Source organism: Polypterus senegalus, chromosome 1 (genome assembly GCF_016835505.1).
Source record: "Polypterus senegalus isolate Bchr_013 chromosome 1, ASM1683550v1, whole genome shotgun sequence".
In the NCBI taxonomy this organism is placed as follows: domain Eukaryota; kingdom Metazoa; phylum Chordata; class Cladistia; order Polypteriformes; family Polypteridae; genus Polypterus; species Polypterus senegalus.
This window is the reverse complement of record NC_053154.1, coordinates 167,803,370-167,826,218: the sequence shown is the minus strand read 5'-3', so window position 1 is coordinate 167,826,218 and position 22,849 is coordinate 167,803,370. Positions and strand designations below refer to the sequence as shown.

Sequence of the window (22,849 nt, the reverse complement as noted above, 5' to 3'; positions counted from 1 at the left end):
CCTGTGATTCTCAATCACTTCCGGGTCAGGTACAAGTCCTTTTCTTCTCACCCCGGAAGCATGTCACTCTTCCTCTGACGCACTTCTGGGTTATAGGGAACATAGAAGTCTTCGGTCCTCCCTGCAGCTCCCTCTTGCGGCCCCTGTGGTATCCAGCAGGGTCTTGTATAAAAACTACATAGTCCATGACTCCCTGCTGGTCTTTGGGGCACCTCCATACAGCAGGGAGGGCTCCATCTGGCGGCTTGGGGGACTTGGCCGGGATAAACTGCCGGGCATAGTCCACACAAGTCATTCTGGAGAAAGTAAGGGGTTCAGTACAAAGGGGTTGATCACATTTGTCACTTATTGCACCATCGTTTGTGGGTGCAGTTTGCAAGATTCACTGAAATTTATATACTTCCTTACTTGTGCTTTTTGGCTCTATCTAGGGGCTTTTAATATTGTTTTCTTAATGTACAAAGTATTTTCAATTTACAACAAACATATCTGAGACTGCATAAGCAACAGATTAGGGCAAAGAAAACTTAATTTTAAATTATGCAACCAAACAGATTTGCAGTATTTTTCAATGTGCCCAATGACAAGCAGAGGCTATATTAATCAATTTTGTAGAAGGTGGCACCCATAAACACAAAGGCTCATGCATACAGGAGACCCAACAAATAATGCTAAATACACTGATCAGTGCTATTGCAGATGATTAAAAAACACAATTAAAAAACAGAAAAAAGAAATGTGGCAAAAATATTCAAGAATAGCTCATCTGTAGCTTAGCCTGCCACTTCATGCAGATAACAAGGCTACTAATATTATGGCGTTATCAAAACGCATCACTGTAGAAAAAGGAAATCTGCACCAAAGCTGATTTATGATGTTGCTGGATTAAAATATAGAAATACAGATGTCAATCAATCCAGGTAAACAGTCACATTTTTTGGAAATTAATACATTTTTTTCAGGTCATTTTTATGATGTACATGTTTATTATGCAAAATACATGCATTTAAGTACTGAATGCATATACTGTATATATGTGTATATATATATATATATATATATATATATATATATATATATATATATATATATATATATATATATATATATTTAATAATTCTTGGTGGTCTTGTAATCTGGTGCAACTGTGCTTCATTGTCATTTTATTAATCTATTCAAAGCTTTTTCGTTAAACATAATAAAGTATAGTATTGTGCATATTTGTAAATTTTCCCATTAATAGACATTTCTCAATGCATGCTTCAACTGACATAGAAGATTGCCTTACCGGAATAAAGCTGATTGATAACCTAAGACCCGTCTGTACTTTGATTTTTGTTCAGAGCTCCTACTGTATTTAGCAACAACGGGGTTTCATCCTTGGCTTAACTGTGTTTTAGTTATTTTCTATAAATGATTTTGTATATATCATTACTTTGGATTTCTTTTTGTTATATTTTATCCATTGATTAATACTTTGTTTATTAATTATTTTGTGTTTATGTATAATTTTAGTTTATGCCTAGTCCTTTAAATTATGTTCCTTCTATTTTTTTTTTATTTTGAGCCAAGGCTGGCAGGGCTATATAACTGCCACCAGTGCTAATTAAAAGCAAACAGCGTATGTAACGGCTGCTCCAACATTGCATTGATCATTTGTTATTTGACTTTTGAAATTTTGCATTTTATGATTGAATTCCCTGGTTATTTGCTTCTGGCTTTATTAAAAGTTCTTGTTTTCTGGATTTCACCTTGAATTTAGTTAGTAAAGATAAACCTTTTTTTTTACTTTTACTTTTTTTTACAGATCCTCCTTACTCTGTGCAGGTCTGCCACTTGCGTTTGGGGCCAGGTTGCTTCTGAGTGGTGAGGCCTACTGTTTTGTACCAGAATTGTTGTGATGCAGGGAGTACCTTATCTCCACATCCACAAAGGCCTCCATACTGGCTGGGGAACAAGCCAAAATCTTCCCTGGTACACCCAACAGAGGCACACTTGACTCCCTGGGGAGACCTACTGGCTTTAGGAGGAGTAGGACCACAGAAATGGAAACTGGTCACAGAACTAAAAGTTCTAAATTAATTAACAAATGTACTGACAGGGACAGAGCAACCATGGACCTCTGGCTGTACAATAAAACATTTACTTTTAAAATGCTCCGAAACTCTAAAATGCTCAGAGAGCATTGTGCACAAAAGGCACAAATGTACAGTATATGCTAAAAGGCAATCCAACATTAAACATAGTCCTATTGCAGAATCCAAAGAGAATTATCAAAAACAAAGCAGTTAAGAAATCCAGTAATGCAATACTTTAACAATATTAATCCAAAAAACACAAGAGAACTCACCAACACAAAGAACAGACGAATAAATTGCATATGACTGGTGAGTTTTTCTAGCCTTTATATGATTGTAGGCAGTTCAAAATGGAGACCGACAGGTGGTCTAGCCTCATGGGGAACCACCAAAAGAACACAAGGCATGTAATAGAACATGAATACAAACATAGAAAAACAACTATGCAATAATGAAAAACTACACATTGCATGAAAAATATAATAATCATATAGAAAATACATGAAATTAAACAAAGAAGGCATAAAAATGAACTTAAACAGAAAATACAAAATATAATTAAGCTGAACCATGACAAGAACTGTGTGGGAGTACAAGTCTGACTTTTAGGTTTTGAATCCTTTCTTCATTTTGAGCTTTTGATCAGGCAGGAATCACAATATGTACATAGCAACATCAATTATTAAAGACAAAAAAATAAAAAAGACCCAAAACGCTTTTGACAAATTTAATAAGGTCACTGTGTGAAATAATGCAGGCCATAATAAGTCAACCTTTCCTGTTGCACGGTACACAAATGTAAATGCTTATTATTTAAGATTTCGTAAAAGAAAAAGCAGTAACCCTGGCACTTCTGCTTGTAGTTTAAAAAAAAGATCTATCATGTAGAAAATTTGAATGCCCATATCTTACCCAGACAGAGCAGATTGCTAACAACAATGTCAAAGTCTAAATTGTATTCAGCATTTTATCTATAGATATATTCAAAAGGAACTTCCCAGTGGAAGACAGTCCCGAAGATCAAGAAAACATTGTCTATACAACATCTATGAGGTGTGTGAGATTCAGAAAATGCCAGCTGGATAGAATATTCCTGTTTTGACATTTCTGAAAATGAGACACTGCTATATTCAGCTCATGATAAGTGACTTGCTACTTAATTATTTAGATTGTGTAACTGTTTACTTCTTTCCTTTGCAGATAAGTTGTGGCCTTGTGAGCAATGAATCTTAAAATCATGAACTCATAAATGCTCCTCACTACATGAGCATGTTGACTCTTGACTGAAGTGGAAATGGACCCTGGGATGTAGTAGCCTTAAGGGACTGACCCAGCACTTTGGCAGTGCAGCAAGTGTTTTCATTTCATTAGAAGATTACTTTTGGTGATCTGTAAAATAAATTTTATAAGTTGCTGCTCCACTGCATTTTTTACTGTGTAGGATGCCTACAGAAGGACAAAAAAATAAATAAACAGGTAAAGTGGTAAACAGGTTGTAAAAACAAAAAACCCGAATAACTGCTTCTGTCCTAATTGTAGGAGCTGAGTGAGTCATCTTATAAACCACTTGATATTCCCACTCAGCAAGAAGGAGTGATCACAATTATGTTTTTTAAATTTTTGCCATAATGGAGGCCATGAAAAATTTGGGATCGCAGCACCATCAGCTGTTTCTATATCAATCCAATAATCTTGTTATGGCTTGAGGGTTTGGATCATGTAGAGTCTACATTGTAAACTGTACTGTATTTGTGTCTGGATTTTCTCTTCTTGTTTTATTTTCACAAAGTTACGCATTTTTAATATTATCTTTACATCTTTCCTGTAATTTTATTTACCAGTTTTAAGTGTCTTCTGCTCTTTGTGAATAGAATTCAAAAAACCTTGCATGCATTAGTGACTTCAAATTTTTGTAGAAAACAGATCATTGCATGTTTATTTTGATTTTACTTTTAGTTTAGCATATTAAACTCTGGATACTATGTTTTGACCTTATACCTTTTCTTGCACCGTATAGTTCCCTCCTTGTCTTATCTCTTTTGTGGTCTGGCATTTTACAATTTGTCAGAACAGAGCCATTCAGAGGTCATCCAGCTAAGAGCTACAGAATATCAATGAATGACTGAGATGGCTAATAATAACTACACAATTAAGCATATGACAAAATCTGGTACACCCATCTCAAGAACGGCAGGCAGCAGAAGAGAGCAAGAAGATATAATTTTCAGGTATACCGCATTTTTGTTAAAAGGTTGGAGTGTAGCATTATTGATTATTGTCTTTTGTACTGAACAAAAGAAAGGATCAAAATGCTAAGTAACATTTTTTATTTATTTGTAGACCAAAGATATATCCATAAATATTAGGGTTTTCCAGAAATTCAACAGACTGTTAAATGTTTTACAACTACTTACTTTAAACACACTCTGTATTTCTTCTAATTCAACTCTTCAGATAAAGTAAGCAGGCAGTAACTGCTGTAGCCTTCATATTTGCAAATAATATTATCACATTTTACTAAATAGCCACCAAAATGTATCAAATATTAAGAACATCAACTAAATCAAAGAATTGCAAAGGGATCCATAACAATACAAAGTGATGCACATCTATTAAACAGTGATGTGCCTCATTGTTTATTTTACATATCATCATGAAGACAGTGCACCCTTAAAATTATAATATAGTGTCAACTATGAAGTCATTTGCAAAATGAAAATAGCCTGTGTTGCTGTAGCTGCCTCTTCATCCCCATTTTCCTTTTAAAGTAAGTGAGTGCATCAATATATACCATGCACTTTTCCTTTTAGAATTTAATTTTAAGCATTAGGAAAAGAGATGATAACTCTTTCAAGAATACACCAAGCACACAGCAAAATATAAAAGGCCATGTCTCAATCACATCTTTGATGGATCTCTTGGAAAACAGCATCCCCACCCTTACTTACATTGTCACTCCAAAATCTTGAAAAGGGAGCCCCCAGAATAGCACCATAATCCTTCTCAACGCAAGTGTCACAGGATGTAGGGTTTCAGTAAGACTAGCTGTTCTCCACAAAAGTTCACCCAAACCTGGGTTTTTATTTCAACTTCATCTTAGTGAGCTATACATATTATGCAGCTATTGCATCTTTAGACTATTTATTGACCAATCTTATCTTCTTCTTTGTGATTTAAATACTGTGTATCTTTTACAATGTCACAATTACAGTGCATCTGGAAAGCATTCACAGCGCATCACTTTTTTCACATTTTGTTATGTTACAGCCTTATTCCAAAATGGATTACATTCATTTTTTTCCTCAGAATTCTACACACAATACCCCATAATGACAACATGAAAAAAGTTTACTTGAGGTTTTTGCAAATTTATTAAAAATAAAAAAATTGAAAAAGCACATGTACATAAGTATTCACAGCCTTTGCCATGAAGCTTAAAACTGAGCTCAGGTGCATCCTGTTTCCCCTGATCATCCTTGAGATGTTTCTGCAGCTTAATTGGAGTCCACCTGTGGTAAATTCAGTTTATTGGACATTATTTGGAAAGGCACACACCTGTCTATATAAGATCCTACAGTTGACAGTTCATGTCAGAGCACAAACCAAGTATGAAGTCAGAGGAATTGTCTGTAGACCTCCGAGACAGGATTATCTCGAGGCACAAATCTGGGGAAGGTTACAGAACAATTTCTGCTGCTTTGAAGGTCCCAATGAGCACAGTGGCCTCCATCATCCGTATATGGAAGAAGTTCAAAACCATCAGGACTCTTCCTAGAGCTGGCCGGCCATTGACTAGAATACTAGCCTTTAATCAGGCACAGTAATGACCACACTGACAATGTAACCAATTTAGCTTTGCCAAACAATGTAAACACACATATTTTAGATTTCAGAAGAGCTGAAGGAGAAAAATATTGCAGACTAAAATATATATACTGTATATGTGCAAGAGTGTAGTGATTTGTTGAATGTTGGTAGGATATTTAAGAATATCGCTGTATTGTATTCTTTTCATGTGACAACACTAGGACTGGTACTACTATATGTTAGAGTGAAATCTCAGCACTGGTCAGGGTGAGCATACTCTGCCTTCCCTTATACATTCTAAAACACATTTTTTGTAAGTTAATTAGTGGCTCTGCATTTCTCTGGGATGAGTCAGAGTACCCAGAGGTAGACCTGGATTACATCCAAAACCGATTCCTTTTTTGTGCCCATTGCTGCCAAGATAAGTTTTATTCTTTAAGTGACCTGAAATTGGATTAATTTGGTTTGTTATATAGACATATGTACTTTACACATCTGTCAGTATATATGAAAACAGTGTGCAAACTGGCCCGGACACAACACAGTGCACACAACCTCAAAACTCCCACAAAGTCCTGGCCTCACAATGCCTCTCTTTCTTCAGGCCGCCTCTGCTTCTCTCCTCCTTGACTTTGTCCTCGGCATTCCCGACTCCAGCCATCAAATGGAGGAAAGCGACCCCTTTTATACATACCCGGATGAGCTCCAGGTGCCTTTCTGATTAGCTTCTGCCAGCACTACCAAGTGTGGCGGAAGTATCGGCTGTACACCCAGAAGCACTCTGGGTGTCCCCGGTCTTCTTCCCCCCAGCATTTCCGGGTGTGGTGGAAGTGCTGAGGGCCAGGGCTCCACAGGCATTGGGGTGCTCCCTGGCGGTGACCATGGGCCCCCTATAGGGTTGAGCTTCTAAACTCTGTTCCCGTGGTCCCCAAAGCCACCAGGGCGGTCGCCCCCTCGTGGTCTGGAAGATGTGTAAGTCCTCCTCTGGTCCACCTGGGCCTACCGGCTGGGTACCACCAAAAAATATTCCAACATTTTCTGTTTTAATTTATTCTAAGTCCAAGCACAACAAACTATAATTTATTTATAATGATCTGCAGAGTCAGCCAAGGTTATATTAACTGTTTATAAAAAGGCTCAATCATTGAATACAAAGTAGCATTACTCAGGAATACAAACAGAACGGTACCAGACAAGCAAGTTATTTGCACACTATACAAAGTAAGCACCATTATCAACATGTTTCTTCATGCACTAAAACTGCTGAAACAATCTAATTACAGGAAGTTATTATAAGTGACCTGAATATTACAATGAATACACCACAATTGTCCTGCGTAAGAAAAATTAGTGAACTGTATAGATTTAGGTGTGCTGGATCCATTTTTTTAAATTAATTTTATTGTAATCATTCCATACAAATCAATCTATTTTCACAAAAAGTAGGACCGAGAACAAGTCGACCTCCACCCCTGAGAGAGAGAGCATGGCCGAGCTGGATCCATTTCTGAATTGGGATTCCTCTTCCACAAACTGTTTCTGTGATCTATCGGATTCACTGAAAAATATTGCTGACTTTTAAAAAATATGTTATGTTTGTTATATGGTATATTGTTATGTTATTATAGAATGACAGAATAGAATATTATATGAAGCATATTTTGAACTGAAAAATGGAAGACTTCCTCTTTCTTATTGTTAATTTAGGTGGAAACAACAAACTTAAAATCAAGTATTTGCTACACATTTTTTGCACTCAATCCTTTTTATTCTCTCTACCTTTTCCTTCAAAACAGCCAGGAATTTATATTTAGAAGGTTAGACAGTGTCTTTTATTGTGCACAAGAGAGAAAGTGGTTGTTTAGTGTTTACAGAAATATGTAAGGCCGGGTTGATCCATCTATTGTTTTGTCCTTGTAACAACTCGTAAATGGTAAAGGAATGCACAAACTTCCTTTATTTTAAAAAGGGTGTGAGCAACAAAGGTGGAAAACTTTTCAGACCAAGTTGAGGAGCTTCTGTCTTCCTACCTAGGATCTGAGTGCATGTCTTTAAAAATCTATTTCAAATAATCCCATTTGATTTTTTCTCCCAGAACATTGAAGTGGTCTCTGATCAACATGCTGAGAGATTCCAACAGTTCATCACTGCAACAGAGAGACATTATAGTGGGAAAGTGGAGGGAGTCTATGTTATCAGCTATCTATTGGTCATTTCACTGTGAAACACCTTCAGAGGATTATGAGAGTAAAAATAAAACTACTAATAGACTGCCTTTTAAAAATTAAAAATATATATTTAAAACAATTTTATGTGTGATTAATATTTTTTTAAGTCTAGTTAATTTTGAAAATATATTACTTTTTTGTCTAAAAGTTGTTTATTTTTCATTTTAAAACCATCTCTCAAAAACTGAATTTAATAAAGCAAGTTGTCCTATTTGCATTCAAGGCCCTTGGAGCTATAAAGAACACCTAGAATCTTAGATGGGAGCTAATTATTTTGTTTCAGACTAGTATTCTTAAAATAATTCAATTGTGGTTGGTTGACCTTACAGGTTTGTGTATATTAAACAGTAGAAATAATAAGACACAGTCTGACTTTATACAAATCAATTTACTGACAAAGTAAGCTGCATTCAAATTTAGATGTAAATGTCCAACATGACACTTGTGCAAATCTTCTACGTATTATGCCAGCCATATTTGAAAGTTGCCAGCCTTCCCATAACCATACAAGAAAATACACATCTTGCATTGACTATACAGGTCTTTGTGCTTACCTCTTATCTGCCAGATCTGTTTTGTTGCCCACTAGCATAATGATGACATCACTTCCCCTTTCTGTTCTGACATCATCAATCCATTTGGAGGTCTGTTGGAATGAATTTATGTCTGTTGGAGAAAAAAAAAAAATTCAGAGAATTAGGACAGCTCAGTTACAGTCTGATTAATCTTTCCAAGGAATGGACAGTAAAATATTTCAGCAGAAGGCCAACTGGTAAAATAACGATGAGTGGCTGGACAAGGGGTTCAAAGGGCAGCTAAAAATTGATCAGCAAGACAATGTCTTCTGTTTGGAGCTTGTACATCCTTCTGTTGATCACATAGCTTTTCTCCACAGACTAATATTTTGTTCCTTATTCAAGAGCATGAGCTTCATTCCAACCAGTTACTTCATTAAAAACCAGTTATTTTAGCTTATGTTATATTTATAGGGTTATTATTATCACACGGTACATTCTTATTTGAATGTACTTACCAACATGCAAAACATCACCACTCTCCATTTATATGATGATGTCATTCTGCTCCTTCTACTCATAATACATTCTTTCCTTCTGTATTTCATTATTTGAATCATCTATTATTTTTCTCCAAGTATTTTATTAAAGGCAGCTACTTAATGATATACATATATGCAAGTAAAAATAGTACCAATGTAGCTGATTAGCTGTTCTTGCTCTTGTTATTATTTTGTGATCCAGGATTAACTGGCTGTTTTTTCATGAAAAGAAACAGTAAAGAATGTAAAAATGAAGTAAAAAAGATAAAAAAACAGATTTTGCCCACAAACCATCATGGTGGCATTAAGAATCTTTCTGAATTTCAAAGACAAGCAAAACTTACATTGTTATTATTTTCTAAAAAGGGTAATTAAACAAGAAACTCAATATCAGGATACAAAATAAATTAAAAATATTGATTGGAACAAAAGCCTGGATACTCTGCTGTTCTTCCAACACCAGAATTGTCCATCCTGTGTCACGCACGCGTGCATAGGAGACCGCGGACGGATTTTAACACACCTGGGTAAACATTCGCCGGCAGGGAATGGCGGGGTACTAACTTTCTTCCTGTGCTTTCTTACAGAAAAAAGGACGGTCCGCCGCCATAAGTCGACTTTGCCCGCACTACGTTTACTTCCGCCCTTCCTCCGCCATCTTGTCCTGACGTCATTGGTCCCAGCATTCCTCACGGTTCCTTCCCAGCATTCCTCCACTTCCGGCTCCTCCCTCATAAAATGGCCGACGCCATGCTTCGGCGTCTCGCATTTGAACTGTTTAGTTTATGTTTGACCTGCTTTTCTTTTTACATTATTGTGGATCATCTACAATATACGGGGCCAGTAAACCCCAAACCTTTGTGCTGTCTCCTTTTGGAATTATTACACCTGCTTTAGAGGTGTGCCATCACAATAAGGGTTTTGTGTGCTATATGATGGACTCTGAGAGTATCCAGTCCTTTAGGATATTATTGTGGATCCCACCTGGTCCCTTCTTGGCATGCTGTTTAAAAGCTGATCCCACTCATTCAATTGTGAGAGCAAATCAAAAAGTAAAGGCAATTTGAAAATTATATGATAACCGCAAAGGACAGAAGTTGATGCAATACAACACCTTTGCAATGGCTTATGGGTAGTTCAAACATTCACAGTTCGCTCTGCGGTTAGTCTAGTTGAAGCCAATGTCAAATGAACATGGATGCTCCACTGTGGGATTGCACCCCTATTGAACAGCATGTTGTAGTGAGATTCCTTTGAGAAGACAGAGTGAAACCTGCTAAAATTTAGTGAAGGAAGTTGGCTCAGTTACAAAAATGAAAACAGCCCGACTCAATGAAAGGTTCATGCATGGGTAGAAAGGTTTAAAGCAGGAAGGACAAGTGTAAGCAATAAAGCTTAATCTGATCGGCCATCAACATCATCCACACCATCCAACATTGACATGCAAAATGCCTTCATCAGAGAAGACCAACAGACTACATTGGTCCAGCTTACTGATCCGCACAAGCCAACATCTTCTGGTGAATTTCAGCAGGTTACATTCACTCTGTCCAAACAAATCTTAGTACGGCAAGTTGTTCAACAATGATGCAATGCCGCAGAAAGTGTCCATTTTGATTAGATCTTAGCTTCAACTAGACTAATGGCAGAGGGTTGCACTGTGTGTGTACAAACTACCCATAAGCCGTCACGAATGTGTTGTATTGCGTCAGCTCCTATCGGTGGTGGTTACTGTGCAATTTTCAAATTGCCTTTACTTTTTTACTTATCCTTGTACTTAATATTACAAGCCAAAATGTACTATACAGCAATAAAATTAAGGAACTATTGAAATAAAAGAAGAAACCCAGCATCTGTGTGTAGTCTTAGAATTTGGTCATTTGGCCTACATGGAACCTTTACTGAACAGCTCTAATGTTTTGAATTATTTTTAACTATGCATGGAGTTTTGTTCTATTTTCATATGTACAATAGTACTGTAAGCCTTATGAGGACTGATTTGACAGGGGCATGAAGGAGAGAGGCGGCACGGTGGCGTAGTGGTAGCGCTGCTGCCTCATAGTTAGGGGACCTGGGTTCGCTTCCCGGGTCTTCCCTGTGTGGAGTTTGCATGTTCTCGTGTCTGCGTGGGTTTCCTCCAGGTGCTCCGGTTTCCTCCCACAATCCAAAGACATGCAGGTTAGGTGGATTGGCGATTCTAAATTGGGCTTGGTTTGTGTGTGCCCTGCGGTGGGTTGGCACCTTGCCCAGGATTAGTTCCTGCCTTGTGCCCTGTGTTGCCTGGGATTGGCTCTGGCAGACCCCTGTGTTTGGATTCAGCGGGTTAGAAAATGGATGGATGAAGGAGGGATTAGGAGGTTACACAACAGCTTGCATGCTTGTTATTTATCCAGAAATTTGATGAGCAGGAGTAAGAACACTAATCCTGCTGTAAGACAAACAACCTGCTGTATCCTGCTTTCAGGACATTCACACCATCCTGCTCAGCATCAAGAAGCTTCTGTTTTGAAGTCCATTGCAAAACTTCCGCACTGGTGATCTGATGCACATTTTGCTTTGTTTTTTTTTTTTTATATTTTCTATACCACCCTGGCTTTCATAGCAGAAAACTGTTTTCTATTGTTGGGACTCTAAAGAGCCTCTTTGTGCTTTCACACTATCTTTTTCAAAATGTTTGCCTGCTTTTCCAGTATGCATGTTTGATTTTATTAAAATGTTTCATTAAACATTTCATTAAATGTTATTTCTGTTTTGTCAGGTACCTCTATCCTTGTTGATACGGCATAACTGACAGCGCTTATTTGACTACATTATACTTTACGTGCGATTGAAACAGCCAGCTAACTAGAGGGTACATTTTCAGCATGACAGAGAGTAGTCCTGCACTGCTGTCATAGGCAGTCATGATACATCCAAGATGTGTGACCTCTACTTGTATGGGTTCCTGAGCTACATACAGTGTAAAATTCTAAACGTAAAGAAAGGGGCAACCTCCTAACTTTACATGATAATCAATTTTAAAACTTGCAAGTTCTTGTTTCGATCATTCTTGTAAGTCTCTCTCCTATTATAAGCTTTAGCTGTTGACTTCTAAAATGATTTAGAACTCTTAGGTGAAGATGCCAAGGTTTCTTGCCACTACTTGCAAAGTGTGTGCTTTCCACACTTGAAAACCTATTTCCCATAAAGTAGGGGTCAGATCTTCTAAAGAGACAATTTATCTAAAGATAAATGGGCTGCAAAGACCATTTTAAAACAAAGATTTTATCAGGTGATGTTTCCATTTAGGCCACTTCTATGCTCAATAAATTCAGCCCTTTGTGCTAACATGAATCTAGAAGAGTGTATTTTTCTGTTTTAGAGGTGAAAATAAACTGTGACTTTCGAAAAAATAATGCCGGTGTGGGTAAAATTAAATCTGCAATTTATGTCCTGGCACTGAAACATTTAAGTGGACTCACTTTTCGTTTTCTGCGACATATTAAACTTCAGCAAGGACAGTTTCAGAAGGATTCTGAGGCAATAAAAGTCATCTTTTTCAACCTTAAGATAAAACTCAAATCATCCACATGTGAGGGTCACCCTGTCACCTAATAGTAAAAAAGATGATAGATTCAGCTTGCTGCCTATGTACGTTTGTCGCTTTAATTTAAGACCCAGGGTCACAGTACTGGACCTTCCCTGTTCTTTATATGCTAGGACACAAGAAAGTAAATAAATAAATTTAAAAAAACTATAAAAAGTAACAGCATATAACGTTTGACTGCTATATGCAACTAACCTGCCATGCAATTATTTAAACTTTCACTCAGTGCATCTAGAATCCAGAATAGACTAAGGTTTTAAAAATGCAAAACAGCTGAACTAACATCACAAATTAGTAAGTTGTTATATTTATAAAGCTATAGCTAAATTTTGTCAGAACAGTAACATCACTCCAGTATCCCAAACGGAAGCTGTACAAACCTCAAACCTTGATAGTTTCGGTATGAAAACACAATTAGAAATAGTAGAGGAATGTACAGCACATTCTGCCTGGGTGGAATCTGAAAGTCAACCTTCAACAAACTCAGCTTAATGAAAAAAAGTGAACACGGCTCTTATTCTAAAATGTTTGGCAACACCAAAAACTCTTGTTTCTGAGGAGCCTCCATTGTTTTGTATTCAAAGTCTTCAAATGGTCAGGACTGATGGATCCTTGGACCCCTGAAATATCTCTGCAATAGGTGCAGAACACGTCAACTGCTCTTCTGAAATCTGAGGCATAATTGCTTAATGACGTCTCCTTTCTTGGACCCAGGAAATGACTTTTCAAAAATAAAAATAAATAATTAAGTGAAAAAGTAAAGAGTGGGTTCTGTATTACTGCTCTTGAAGATCTCATGTGATGCATTTTAATGTCAGACACGTGTGAATTATGAAAGAAGTGAGTGCTGGCTATTATGACGTTTCCACTGTTAAACACGTGTCTGCGGCTTTTATGAAAAAGGAGTGCAAAATATTTAACAAATATATAATAACAAGATCAGTTTTACATTTTATGGAGGCAGTAAACTGGTTAAATTATTCAGATAATGAATGATGACATGTAATGCATGTCACTTAAAATGAGTCTAGAAAATATCTTCTGTGAATACCCAGGTACTGGAAAATTTAAAAGCATGAAAAAAAAACACTTACTCGTGATATCATAAACGACCACTGCCACAGTTGAGTCTCGGATATAACTGGGAATCAGACTTCGGAAGCGCTCCTGGCCTGCCGTGTCCCATAACTGCAGTCGCACCTGGTGTTCCAACAACAAAAATACAAAAAATGGAAAAAGACACATATAAGGCATTCATACAACTCTGCTGCAGTGTACAGCAAACATCTGCATTTGTAACCATGTGTGGTTCTTCTTATTCTGCAAAACTGGAATAAATTTGGTGGTCATTAAGTCAGGTGTCAAGTAGAACCTGCACTATGTGAATAGAGCTAATTGATTGTTATTTGTGTTTTGTAGCTCAACAAATTGAGCAAATTTTGTATTTAAATGAGTTGAGAGGTAACAAAAAAAGTAAGAGCACTTTTGTTGTTTTTGCCTTCTCTAAAAAATTGCTATATGGACTCCTTGGAGCTACCATCAGGAAGACCAATACAATAAAATATTTAGATATTTACAAAACACAAAAATACTTAATTATTGAATGGCAAACACAAAACTTTGCTTGTAAAATAAGAACGTATAAATTTGGTTGCTTTACCCCTCCCTGTCTCTCTCTTTCACCATGGCCAGAAAGATAACACACTGAGGAGTACAACTTGGCAGCCATATTGAGACAGCCATGCGGCATGTCCTAAAGAAAGCTGACTAGAAATGATGACTTGACTAGAGACATTTAAGTAACTACAAGTTTGTGTGCTGCCCAAAACTACACTTGTTGTATTTATCAGGTTGTGATATTCATTATTTTGTTTTTATTTATAGCCTTTTTCTCCTAGATTCCAATTGTAGGATCCATTCCTGCTTTGTGAGAGATGCTACTGACATGCAACAATAATGAAATAAAATAAGTAGTTTCAGCAAATACACGCAGGAACGAATGACCATGTCTGCAAGGGGTTTCAGGGCTGCAGTGAAAGGCCTTGGCCACACACAAGCATAATGAATGAATTAATATTATTTGTAGTACCCAGGCAGAAAGCAGCAGAGACCAATAGTGCTTGATTAAAATTATTGAAATGCCTTTTTTGATCCCCTAAATAAAAAAATACAAATCATTCTGAAAACGTATGTAGTTTGGTTGATTTGAAATTCTGAATTGGCCTCATGCCTACCATGCTGTTTCCTGATTTACTCCCAGTGCTGCTGAAAGAGACTCCAAGTCTTACAGAGAGGAAAAGCTGGTTAAGAAGATAAGTGGTATATAGGGGTACTCATTGTGAACTTGCTTTGTTTATGTTTCCCAGGAGTCAGTGTTTTACTGTGTATAATAATTGTTTATGGCAACAGTATCACACTGGATTGAACTATTGAGCAGTTGCTGCCTTTCCTTGCTTCCAGTTTTTGAACCTTTTCAAGAACAGGCCCAATCCAACATGCTCACAAATGCACCTTCAAAGACTAATACAGTTGGGTCAAACTAGACAGCAGTAATCTTTTAGGTAAATATATCCTTCATCTTTACCTTCAGACATAAAAAATATGTTTACTCAAAAGGGAACCCTCCCAATCCATTTGTTAGGATTGCAGTGATACATCTTGGTTAGAACCAGCTCTAGACAGAGCATAAGTTTATCTAACCTTCACATCTCTGGAATTTTACAGATATCAGAAGAATACACAAACACCACCCAGACCATAATCAGGTTGGAATTTTAACTCTGAGCTCTGAGTAAGGCAATGGCACTATTCAGTATGTCATCATGCAAATCCTAATATATTTATATCATTATTTTTTTTTGTGAATGACATAACTTGCCTATAATATCAGCAGCATTTTCAGTAAACATCGAACTGCACAATTTTAAAATAGAGTACTCTAAAACAATTTTCCCTAGGTTCTTGTCTATAAGCCGGACTCGTGTATAAGCCAGAGACCAAAAATCATACGAATTTTTAAAATAAAATCTTATCATAGATAAGCCAGACTCATGGATAAGCCGAACGTACTATAACCTATAACTAATAGAAGGGAGGGAGGTCAGTGGTCTCACTCGCACCCATTTAATTTATTTAAGGGGGGAGAGAGTGTGAGATATTGGCGTCTCTCTCATATGGCGTTATTTCAGTGCCACTATTCTGAGCGCACGTAAAAAAATATTGCAAGTGCAAGTGTTGCATTTATACATTTTTGCACGCAGCAATGAATTTTGTTTACTCAAATTCAGCTTTTGTACGCCAAAATAAATTCTCTTCAAAATGCAACACTTGCACTTGCAATCTTTTTTACGCGCCAATATTTTTTACGTGTGCTCAGAATAGTGGCACTGAAATAACGCCATACTCTCACTCCTCGCATGGCACGGTTGGAGTGGCCGGAGCGCGTTCTTTCTGCTCTGGGCGTCGCCGAGTGAACGCGCGTAGCGGTCATTTAAATTGTGATTTTGTTAAATTTTTGTTTTGTGAAATTTGTTAAAATGGACAATGTAAAGAAGACTCAAAAATCTTATCCCAATCATCGAAAACTTGAAGCGGTGAGTATGGCAATGCGGCGGCGGCTAAAAGGTTCGGAACAGACGAGTCAAACATCCGGCGATGGAAAAAACAAAAGCCTGTTATAAAAGCAATGCATCCGAAGAAGCGCTGCCGTCAGTCCCGAAAAGAGTTTTGGTCAGAATTGGAGTCATAATTGAAGACATGGATTATCTCCAGACGCAATGAAAATAGAAGAGTGTCAACCACTGGAATTCTTTTGAAAGCGAAAGAATTGGCAAAACATTTAAAAATCAATGACTTTAAAGGCAGCAAATGTTGGTGTTTTCTGTTTATGAAAAGACACAACTTATCTGTAAGAGCCATTACATCTATTGGACAGAAGTTACCACAGGATTCCAGAATCTTTTAACGAGATGTTTGATCTCATTAATACTGAATCTTATAAAGAATTTGATGGCTTTGATTAATAAAAATTAATTTTTAAAAATGTATAACTTTTTTAATAAATTGATTTTGTGTATAAGCCGGACTTATGTATAAGGCGATATTCTATTTTTTCATTTTCACAACTTTTTTCCTTAGTTAAGCCGCGGCTTATAGACAAGAACTTAGGGTACTAAAAATGTTTTTTTTTCACCATGGACAACAACATTGTAAATATGCATATTTCATATCTTGCTGTCCTTGGCACAAAAATATCACAAACAATTAAATGAATTAGTTCTTAGCTACTTACTGTTCGGTCTTCCAAGTACATGGTTTTTGATAAGAAGTCTATTCCAATTGTTGCCTGTAATGAAGAAAAACAGATACAGTCAGATCAGTTACTCACGGTTTAATCTAAATGAAACAAACTGTCCTTATTTTAGAAAGCTCCCAAAAGACAGCCTCCTTGTGTGGATTTTATGGTACAGTGCAAAGAGCCTAACTCCATTTCACAGAATCATCAATCCCGCCCACTACGCCAACACTACCATCTAATCAAATATCTTGACTACAGTCAACATTTCATTTTTATAAAAAGTGACCTTACCTCTTCACCTCGGCTGGTAAAGTGTTTTATTATACTTTCATTTCTTTTCTGGGTCTTTAATACTTCTGTAATGTGAAGTTGTGGTATTATTTAAGATCATTTTAATGCAATTTGCAAACCTTTCTGAAAACATGTTTTCAATTTGTCATTATGGGTTATTGAGTGTAAACTGATAGGTAAAAATGGTAATTCATTTAAAATGAAATCTACAAAACTATAAAGTGTGCAGAAAGTAAAGAGGTCTGAATACTTTCTGAATCCACTGTAAAAACTTTTTGTGAGTTGAATTATAAATGACATGGTTTGTAAAATCACTTTGTGATGGTTATAATTTATGGTATGCATTAGGTAAAATAAAAAAAACATTGACTGAAGATGCAGCATATTAATTGCTTATTAATATTCTTTAAGGGCAAAGGGATGCTCAGTTATGCTTGCAAACAAAAACATGTCCATCTTTTTTTTGAATGATAGGGGGTAGGAATGTTCTGCAGAATTTCATAAATCCCTGCTTCATTGCTACCAAAAAATTTTAATCTTTTCAAAGTCAGACATACAGTGCATTTCTGTGTTGGTCTGCCTTATGGTCTCACACTCTGACCAGATTGCTCATTCCTTCATTTCACATGCAGACAAGCCATCTTGCACTTGAATCGAGAAGGTGGAGTATGGGTGTGGGAGCAGTTGTCTGTGAAATTGAGGGGGTTGTTGTGTGTTCTCTAGTACTAATTCCCCAGCAACAGCCTTATCACTTAGTCCAAAATGAGCAAAGAGCTTATTGATTGAACATCCTAAGTGAGTGAAATCCTGTCGCAGAGAAAAAAGAAGCCACTTTAGTGTAAGTCCATATCTGACAGTGCAATCACTGATAAGAACAATGAAATGAAGACTCAGGTGGTGTCTTCCTGTTTTCACTTTCTTTTGAAATGTGCCTGCCATGTTGCAGTACAAGTGCTTTTGGAAACCTAAAACCTTTGTTTACTGATCTAATCTGTAAACACTTTGTATTTTTATCTCACTTTGTATTTATTGTATTTTTTTCTGACATTCTTTATTGGTAAAATGCCACCTCCCCAGTGATTCAGACTAATATCTTACTGTTTGGAGCTGACTCTGGATATGCATATGCCTAAGACAATAAACAAAATTTATGGTTGGAAGGCAATACTAGGGTGTTGTACCGTGTTAGCCATTATAAATGTAGTGAGAAGTCAAGCAAAATGACACCTTTTACTGGCTAACTAAAAAGATTACAATATGCAAGCTTTCGAGGCAACTCAGGCCCCTTCTTCAGCCAAAATATTATGGTTAGAAGGTTAAAAACATCACACTGCACCCTGCAATGACAACACAAAATCCCACATTACAAATACAGTAGGTGCTTGTCATCTGAAGCGGGTGCCACCCAGGTAAAAGGAACAAAAAGAGGAAAGTTGCCAACTATATGCATACGGAGTATGCTGGTGAAATGGAAGGAAGTCACACTTGACAGAAAGGGTTAGGAGTTAGGGTAGGGGATGAAAGCCTGAAGACAAATGCTCTGGTACACTTTACATTAAGTAAACATTAAAACTTTACTTAAAGGTATATGCACCCTCTACCATTAAGTCAATAAATAACATTCTAAAATCCACTTCTGATTTTCTAAACATTGTTTTCCTATAAGTATTACCATAATTAGGGTTAGGGGTAGGGTAGGGTTAAAAATCTGAGGCTAAAGAAATCATTTGAGACATCATTTGAGACAAAGGCCAGAATAAATCATGGGCCCCTTTGGCATTTGCATCCTTGTTACCACCTACCAGGTTTAACTGTCCTCTGCACAATCAAAAGCTCATTGCTACATTGAGCCAGCCTGGTGCTCTTGGGGAAATATATTTCTGTATACAAATATACGCTGTATAGTATATAGAAATTGTAATATATACCCCACATGCCTAGGATACCTCAAAAGCTTTGTAATACTAGTTTGTCAGTGCTTAGTCAAAAAGAAACTATACCTCACAGAAAGAAAGAAAGAAAGAAAGAAAGAAAGAAAGAAAGAAAGAAAGAAAGAAAGAAAGAAGTTACTCATTTATATATTTTTTATTTTTTATATCATGTTTATTTACTGCAGTGTCATGAGAAACCTGACTACAGCTGAAATAGAATCACAAGAAGTTGAATTAGTCTAACAAAATATGAAATTCTAATTCATTTTAATGCCACAGGAGGCTGTAGAAGCACAAGGTGCCGGGCCTTCACAAGGTCCACGAACAAACACTCTCAACTGTAACCAGTTCAGAGTGGCCAGTCTACCTTGCTTGCATGTCTTTGGAATGTTGAAGTTAAAATGTAATATGCAGAGCCTGGAGAGGATGTACAAACTGCACACTGGCATAGGCAATGGTTAATAACTTTGACACTGTGCCAATTTAAAAATTTTCAGTTGTATAATTTTTTATTTATTGAAAACAGTATTTATAATATTTTTAATAGATAGATAGATAGATAGATAGATAGATAGATAGATAGATAGATAGATAGATAGATAGATAGATAGATTACACCCTGATTTAGAGCACATAAGATTGACGACTTGTTAAACACATTTCATCCCCGGAGAGAGCCTTTAATATATCACACAGACAAAAAACATGACAGGTGCAACTGTTATAACTGATGTTTCTAAAAGCTAATCGTACAAAAGCCCACGGCAGAAGCATTTTTTTCCCTAGCTTTGTCTTTCCAAGAATTCATGGCTGTGCCACCTATACACAATGCAAGTAAGATCTGGCATGTGTGCCTTCTCATTCAGGCTGATCTCATAACTAGACATGTGTGTTTTGTCCTGCTGTGCGTGAACTTTAATTATTAATTTAGAAGTGCAGTGGGGCAAGCGAGCTACTTATTCAACTTGTTATTTCCATCTGACAAAAACCAAGGGTTTAGCTAGAAAGATGGCAGGAAGCTGAGCATGAAATATTAATGAGAAAGCCCTGCACATTGTGAGATGTGTTTTTACTGCTCTGATGCTCTAATGGTCCATTCCAGAGCTTCCTTGTCCTACTTAAACAAAGCCACTGGGAAGTTATGATGGAATACATCTCCACAGAACTCCTGACAGTTGGCTGCTTGAAAATGTAGTCAACAACAAAGCTTGAAGTCCTTGAATGACTTAATGAAAAACAACCTCAAGATACACTGGGAGACTCAGGGAGGCTTTACTAGATGACTGCCCTTTCTGATGCCTGGCATATTGTTAGCAATGCTTATTGCGAGATTAAGCAATCATTTCTGTTTATTTTATGTATTAATTCAGTTTTAGAAAAAGCTTCCATTATGGACTGCATCTGGTGTATGAGAATATGATATTTGTAATGACATTCAGAGCAGTATTTTAAACCATAATTGGGCAATCTGGAGCACCACAAACTTCCACTTGTCATCTTTAAAGTCCAGATGGTCAGACCAGCAATATTAAAAGAGTAAAATGAACAACAAAAAATTTAGAAAGAAAGAAAGAAAGAAAGAAAGAAAGAAAGAAAACATGACAACCACAACTTTTCTTTAACATGTTTTTTGTGCTTACAACATATTTTTCCTCTCCATTTGTACTATCACTGGCTTCATACCACTTTACTAACACCAGAACTACTAAAAACTGAATCTGAAGATGTGAGTGTTCTGCTTTAACCCTGGACTGTCTTTCCTTATTCACTGAACTGCTGCTCTGCATACAAAGTAATGCTGTACTATAATCTGGCTAATGTCTGGATTATTTAAGGCCTGTACAGTCCTTCAAAATGGTTGAGTGGTTGTCCCACTCGCCATGTGCACCATTCCCTTGTTCTCAACTAGTTGGAATATAAAATGGATTGATTATAGAATGTATGAACCGTCGTTAGAGCTTTAACTTATAATGATTTTTCATACTGTTTAAGTTTGAATTTCCAGGAAACAACCAGATGACAAAATATCATTGCAGAAAGCTTTACTTAATTTTCCTTATGGATGGGTTAATACACTAAATGCCCAAAAGTATTGGGACACACCGCTTAATTATTGAATTCAGTTGTTTCAATCAGACCCATAGCCACAGGTGTATAAAATGAAGCACCTTGCCATGCCGCCTCCATTTACAAACATTTATGAAACCTAATGTGTTATTCTGAAGAGCTCAGTGACTTCAAGCCTGGCACTGTGATAGGATGCGATCATTGCAATAAGATTGTTCACGAAATTTCATTCCTGCTGGATATTCCACGGTCAACTGTATGTGGTGTCATTGGAAAGAGGAAGTGTTTAGGAACAACAGGAACTCACCCACAAAGTGGAAGACCATGTAAAGTCACAAAGCCGGGTCAACAATTGCTAAGGTGCATGGTGCATAAGAGTCACCAAAACACTCTGCTCATTCCATAGCTGAAGAGTTCCAAACTTAATGTAAGCACAAAAACTGCGCGGTAGAAGCTTCCTGGAATGGGTTTCCATGGCCAAGCAGCTGCATGCAAGCCTCACATCACCAAGTCCAATGCCAAGTGTCAGATGGAACAATGGAAATGTGTTCTTTGGAGTGATGAATCACCCTTCTCTGTTTGGCAGTCACAGAGAAGCCTTTGGCTCCATTGTTCACACTTTGTGGAAACAATTTGAAGAAGGCCCTTTTCTATTTCAGCATGACTGTGCCCCACTGCACAAAGCAAGGTCCATAAAGACATAGTTGGATGAGTTTCAAAAATTCAATAAGTACATCCTACCTGTAGTGTACTTTGCAGCCAATTCATAACAAAGCCTATGGTTTTCAGAAGTCACTATGGTAGACAAAGAGTTTTGCGTTACAGTACCCAGATGATTTCTTACAAGGCCTGCCTGAAAGAGAAGACTCAACCAATCAATGTTTTTCTGTTTTACCTTGGCCATTTCACCATAGTTTGTAATTAAGCTGATATTCCAATTCTTCCGATTCTTCACTGTTATAAATAACTGTTCTTTAGTTTTTACTCTGGAACTCACTACCACAAAACATTCGGGACACGGATTCCCTACCTATTTTCAAATCTCATTTTAAGACTTATCTGTTTAGATTAGCTTACACTACATGACCTAAGGCTGTATTCTTATTGCTGTATTTTCAGTTCTATAGATATAAATATATGTATACTGTATGTGTATGTATGCATGCATGTTTTTGTTGGTTTGTTGATTTTACACTCCAGGCCACTTACTTCCAGTGAAGGGCAATTGTAATGCTTCAGCATACCAAGACATTTTGGATAACGCTATGCTTCCAACTTTGTGGAAACAATATGATGAAGGCCCTTTTCTATTTCAGCATGACTGTGCCCCACTGCACAAAGCAAGGTCCATAAAGACATAGTTGGATGAGTTTCATGTATAAGAAGTTGACTGAGCCCTGACCTCAATCCCATTAAATACCTTTGGGGTGAGCTGGAATAGAGATTACAAGACACTCCTTCTCATCCAACATCAGTGCCTGACCCCATAAATTCTCAACAGAATAAA

At 37.0% G+C, this 22,849-nt stretch overlaps 1 protein-coding gene across 4 annotated transcripts in view; it reads right to left on the bottom strand.

The window, feature by feature from the left end:
- rab6ba (RAB6B, member RAS oncogene family a) overlaps positions 1–22,849 on the bottom strand; it is a 469,094-nt gene that overhangs the window by 166,586 nt on the left and 279,659 nt on the right. Inside the window, exons 3-5 of one of the 4 annotated variants that reach the window (XM_039762372.1) lie at positions 17,048–17,101; positions 13,851–13,971; positions 8,668–8,779 (exon numbers count right to left, since the gene is read on the bottom strand). In XM_039762372.1, coding sequence (XP_039618306.1) covers positions 8,668–8,779; positions 13,851–13,971; positions 17,048–17,101 — 287 coding nt within the window. The remainder of the gene's footprint in view (positions 1–8,667; positions 8,780–13,850; positions 13,972–17,047; positions 17,102–22,849) is intronic. The other 3 variants (XM_039762379.1, XM_039762387.1, XM_039762391.1) reach the window with 3 other exon arrangements.